Here is a 6,205-nt window from a genome sequence, read left to right as displayed (position 1 = left end):
GTTGGTAGAAATGATTTTTAGTTTTTGCAGTTCAAATGCAACTTTGCTTAGTTGGTAGAAATGATTTTTAGTTTTTGCAGTTCAAATGCAACTTTGCAAAAATTGGATACCTGACCACATTAATGGGAGTATCATATATATTAAATGACATACAATGAGTCACTCATTTACGAAATAAAAGTGTCCTAAAACTAGGGGTGGACAATCGGGCGGATAGGGTTGGATTTGGGTTCAAAATTCAAATCCGATCAAACCGACGATTAGAGTAAAATAATCTGATTTCGTCCGTCTGAAATTTCAATTTCGGCGGTTGGCGGTTTTACGGTTTTTGCGGGTGGTCCGATGGTTTTTATCCGTTTTGAAGTTAAAAATATCTATAAACAAAATTCCATTAAATCCATGATTTTTTTTGCACATAAAAACTAAGAAATTGAAATAAAAATAGTCTAAGAATGTCGCATTAACACCCAAATAAGAACAAAAACAAATTCAGAATAAAATACAAAATAATATATACTCAACAAAAAGCAAACCGCTAATATTCTCATATAAATTTAGGGCTTTAGTAATGTAATATAAATTTCAAAGAAGTCATTCACAAGTCGAATTCTACAAACTCCATTCATTTCTCTTTTTGCCTACCTCATATTTATAAATATACTGATTTCATAAACATCATAAAATATAACTAAGACAGAAAATCATTGATTACAAGACTTTAAGAAAGTATATACTCCTTTCCTCTGTCTCTATATACAATAGTGCTGCATAATTGATAAGTTTGGATTCATTCTAGAACTTAATAAACTGTGTGCTAAATGATTGTAACTCTTGCAATCAGTTTGCAGCAAGATCAATGAAGGTCTTCATGTTACTGTATCAGCATGTTTAAATTTCTCATCTATGACTTGTTGTTGGTTATTGAGTTCTCGAAAGTGAATTAATCGGGTCTTAATGTAGTTTAATAACTTGCAGCTTCAAAAGCTTTATAAAAGAAAAAACTAGGGAATTGGGGCGTTTAAAAACGTATGCATGCAAAGAGAAGGAATAGAGTTGCTGCTTATATAGACTAACTTGTGTCACAGAACATATGTTGAAAAATTAGGAAATAACCTGTGTCACAAGAACATAAACATAAAGGGATTGGAGGGGCAACACAATGGAAATACCTCTCTTGTTCTCCAATGATAAGAGAAACAAAAAATAAGATTTTGACAAAAAATATCCACCTAGTTTGCAACAAGAAAAACAAATAAACAATAAGCATTGCGTGATTAACTTGTTTCTTGATAAGTCTATTAATCAGTAACCCTAAGGTCCTGAGTTCAAACTTGTTTCTTGATAAAAGACTAGTAGCTGAGGCTCTAAATACATCAAAAATACATTTTCAAGATGGCAAAAATAACTTGAGATGAGTATCTGTCCCCTTGAGACCGCCGTCGTCGTTGTTGTTGTCAGCAAGCCAGTGTTCCGAATATCTTGTTAGCAAAGAGGGAGTTAAGGACTAAAAACAAAAGACAAATGTAGATTTGTATTAGTTATTAAGCCACAAATGAAAATTAATAATATGTTAAATAATAAAAAAAAAATACCTGGACAGTAGCAACATCTTGAGGTGGGTGTGTGAAGTCCATATGATCAGGAATAAACCTTAAATCAAGTGGGTTGGCGCCTTGTTCAAACGCACGACCATCGTTTTGTTTATAAATTTCAAGTGCTGTGGCGCATGAGTCACATTCCACCACAGCAAAATAGTACCTGAAGAATGACTTAAATTACATTACATTACATAGATGATGGATGGTAAAACAAGAGGTACATACATGAGTTTATTATATTATTAATATACCTGCTTTTCTCATCAATATCATATAGAACATGAGGCCAACTTTTCCATGGATCATCATCAGCATCATCAACAATAAGGCAACTTGTAAAGCGTTCTTCAAAAATGAATTTATCTTGAGGAAATCTATCAGCAAGAAAAGGTTTGAGAAATTTGCAACTGTCCTGAAAAAATTGGTCATGTTCTTGTTCTTCCTGTTTGATCTGTTTGATGCGTTGAAGGCCAAAGTGAGTTGGATAAATAGCTACTGATTTAATTTTGATGAGTCCATAGGGTGCCACTAGTGAATAAAATAGTGCATACAAATCAACAGCCTACAAACAAAAAAATATATATGTTATGTGTAGCACCGAGAACTCTGAAAAAAACAACATGTGTTTATGTAATGAAATAGTTACCTTAGCATTCCTCCAGTTCATATTAACAACAGCCAGCCTATGAGTTTCTTTTTCAATCTCTACTACCTTGGATTCATGCCCGCCCATAAAATCAATGAGTCAAAATATTCCAAATTCATTCATGATAATAAGAAACAAACAATTTTCATTCCAAATTCATTCATGATAATAAGAAACAAACAATTTTCATTCCAAATTCATTCATGATAAACGAACAATTTTCATTCCAAATTCATTCATGATAAACGAACAATTTTCATTCCAAATTCATTCATGATAATAACAAACAAACGAACAATTTTCATTACAAATTCATTCATGACAATAACAAACCAATAATTATAAGAATAAAATCAAAGAAAAGAAATTCCATGTTTTTAAAAAGTGTAGGAACCTGCATCTCAGGAAACACATCGCTTGACTGGATCCCTTGGTTAACCTCTTGTTCAAGAAGATGAGGGTCAAGTTGGTTAACCGCTTCTTCCATTTCAGGGTCAAGGCAAATCTTTCTCAAGTCGCAAGGAAAATCATTCTTCCGAGTGAACATGCTTCTCAATCCTGAATTATCATCGTTCTTCATCTCCTTTGCCGTTATCAAATCAGACATAGAAGGGATCAATCAATTTCCTAGTTTTAGGGTTTAAAAATTCTCGTTTATTGGGCCTAAGCATGGGATTGGCCTTTGCAATTAGATTCCACGAAGCCACCCATTTTTTATTATTGGCACTCTCTAATAGGGATGACAATGGGTAGGGTTTGGGCAGGCAACTATAGTACCCCGTTCCCATACCCGCAGTTTTAAAAAATCCCTATATCCGAGTCCAAACCCGCGTGGGTATCAATATTTATGTCTGTACCCGTACCCTGTGGGTACCTCAATGTCCATACCCGTACCCGTTTACCCGCATTTATAGTAAAATTAAATCGTTTAATTACAAAATATCATATAATTTAAGTCTTTTTAACAATATTTAAAAAAAATTGTATGTTATTGTTGAGTTAAGAAACAAATAAACACTTTTATTAAAACGTGAAATGATTTAGAAGTGATATATTTTTTAAAAAATTTAGAATCATGCATTTTTATATAATAGTATAAATGACATTATAGAAATATGTAGTACGTGTATGGGGCGGGTTGGGTAGTAAGGTACCCGTGCCCGCACCCATACCCGTATATTTTAATGGGTAATTACCCGTGCCCGTGTCCATAACCCATTTTTATGGGTATTTACCCTACCCGATATGGGGTTTTTTACGGGTACCCATTGGGGATGGGCCAAATTGTCATTCCTACTCTCTAAGGGGTGTGTTTTTACTATATTACCCCGTAAAATATCGGATTTTATTAAAATTTCGGTTCTGTATCGAAAATTTCACAAGAGTGTCGGATATTTAGTTGGATTTACCAAATTACTGCGCATGAGGATTCATACCGAAAATATAAAATTTCGGTACCAGATATTTTAAATATCCGGTACGTATCATCAGTTAATACTAATACCGGAAATTTGGAATATCCGATACCGAAATTTTATAAGATATTTCAAATTTCCAGTATGAAATCAGTGTATAAAAGTACCGGAAATTTTAAATTTCCGGTAAAAGAAAAATATCAGAAATTTAATATTTCCGGTAATACTGGGACTTAATTTTTTTTTTTAAACTTGAATAACATAGAATAAATGTCAGTAAAATAATTAACCGTCTTAATATATAAATAGAATAAATGTCATACATATCATTACAACATCATAACAGTTTTCGCATCCCTAGAAACATTCTTCCCAATGCCTGACTTCCCAGCCAATTCTTTCCAGTGTTTGAACCGCCCCACATATGTTGATTCTCATGCTTCTGCATTATTAGAACAATTCTTCCTCCAACGTTCAGTGACAGGAGGCAGTGGACAATCCAATTTCAACTTTATCTAAACCCAATGATTACAGTTGACAAAACCAACAACAATGATCGTATGTCAACTCGTGTATGGTGGTGGAGCTATGAGAAGCGAGAAAAATGTTATGTTCATTAACATGGAAAGACAAACAAATACAACACTGTATTTAGAAGCAATATGGTAACCCATATCGGAAATCGTCGTCCATTTCTCCTTACCCTAAAGACCCAAGGGTTTTACGAGTAATGAATTACTAACATCAGAGACAGTGTCATAGAAAAACTTGGAAAATAAATCTGCATGTTGCTGGATTTGAGCATGCATTTGTCTTCGAACATCATAGCATGCATCTTCCCCTCATCCTAATGTAGATGAAATACAACGGAAGATCAGAGAAGATTGGAAGAGATGAAGGGACATACAAACATCATAACAGTTTTCGCATCCCTAGAAACATTCTTCCCAATGCCTGACTTCCCAGCCAATTCTTTCCAGTGTCTGAACTGCCCCACATATGTTGATTCTCATGCTTCTGCATTATTAGAACAATTCTTCCTCCAACGTCAATGACAGGAGGCAGTGGACAATCCAATTTCAACTTTATCTAAACCCAATGATTACAGTTGACAAAACCAACAACAATGATCGTATGTCAACTCGTGTATGGTGGTGGAGCTATGAGAAGCGGGGAAAATGTTATGTTCATTAACATGGAAAGACAAACAAATACAACACTGTATTTAGAAGCAATATGGTAACCCATATCGGAAATCGTCGTCCATTTCTCCTTACCCTGAAGACCCAAGGGTTTTACGAGTAATGAATTACTAACATCAGAGACAGTGTCATAGAAAAACTTGGAAAATAAATCTGCATGTTGCTGGATTTGAGTATGCATTTGTCTTCGAACATCATAGCATGCATCTTCCCCTCATCCTAATGTAGATGAAATACAACGGAAGATCAGAGAAGATGGGAAGAGATGAAGGGACTAACCTAGTACTTAAAATAAAAGTTAAAGAAAAGAAAAGGTTTAACCAAAAGGAAGACAATGTTTGACATTATTTGGTCAACATGAATTTCTCATCCTTTGGACTAGGGACACAAGGCAAGCAAGGGAACCACTCAATACCAAACCTCATGGGCATTCAAAGCCTCAAGTCTTAGACAAGCTCTTCATTTATTTTTCCATTATTTCAGGCTTCGCTGTGAACTTTCTTGAGTTCAAAGTAGCACCTGCATACAAGCAATATAAACCAATGTCTTGAAGCAATCTTCAAGGACTTCAGACAAAATTGGGCAGGGTTACATTTATACACCAATGAAATCCGCAAGTCAAGGTTCAAGGCATCAAGTTCCTAAGCCTAAGTCCATAGTACATAACTTCAAGCATAAGATAGTAACCAAAAGTCAAATTCTGAATAAATTAAAGACAATTTATGTATATATCGTAAAAAGTGATTATATCTCCAAATATGATCCTTTAGTTTTGAATGGGCAGGGAATGCATGAAGTTCAAGGCATTCGTTCAATAGACGATGCACAATCTTTGGAAGCAAATGGAAGAAGCAGTGGTTATAGGAGAGCTGCTGCTAGTGATGATTTCATCGTTTCCAAACAAGAAAGTCAGTCCGGTAATTACCAGCAGCAGACTTGGTTATTCAAACGATAATTTGCAAAGGAAGTTGTTTCACGATATGAATGATGATTCCTACATGAAAAGGATACTCGAAAGTCCCAAGAGGTAAAAGGCATGAAAAGGATTCATCTTGTTCCTTACTACAACTGATCCGCTGGTTTTTCACTTTGTCTCCTTTCGAGAAACAAATAGAATGATTTCACATGGTTGATGAATTAGAGTTAAAGCTAAAGCATCCTTAAATTTTGTCAAATACTTGTTCTTTTTATTTGGATAATACTACTCAGATTGATAACACTTTCACTGGATTCATTTAAACTTATAACAACCGGCTTTGTGTTTGCTTTTGTGTTGTTTGAATGTTACAAAATAAATGGTTGTGTTACTAACCCAGAGAGAAAGAAGAAAAAATGAAGAGTGTA

At 34.5% G+C, this 6,205-nt stretch overlaps 1 protein-coding gene across 1 annotated transcript; it reads right to left on the bottom strand.

Moving 5' to 3' along the window:
• Nucleotides 1-1,253: 1,253 nt before the first annotated feature.
• Nucleotides 1,254-2,880, bottom strand: LOC131644022 (pre-rRNA-processing protein esf1-like). The gene is made up of 5 exons (XM_058914405.1): nucleotides 2,639-2,880; nucleotides 2,245-2,310; nucleotides 1,850-2,160; nucleotides 1,593-1,758; nucleotides 1,254-1,504 (listed from the first exon to the last, which is right to left on the bottom strand). Exons 1-5 carry the CDS (start codon nucleotides 2,849-2,851, stop codon nucleotides 1,388-1,390), a joined length of 873 nt encoding a protein of 290 aa, XP_058770388.1. The 5' UTR covers nucleotides 2,852-2,880; the 3' UTR covers nucleotides 1,254-1,387.
• Between the last annotated feature and the right edge of the window lie 3,325 nt (nucleotides 2,881-6,205).

The sequence above is a fragment of the Vicia villosa genome, linkage group LG1 (genome assembly GCF_029867415.1).
Source record: "Vicia villosa cultivar HV-30 ecotype Madison, WI linkage group LG1, Vvil1.0, whole genome shotgun sequence".
Lineage (NCBI taxonomy): Eukaryota > Viridiplantae > Streptophyta > Magnoliopsida > Fabales > Fabaceae > Vicia > Vicia villosa.
Note: the sequence above shows the minus strand (reverse complement) of the source record. Positions and strands in the feature narration are given on the sequence as shown.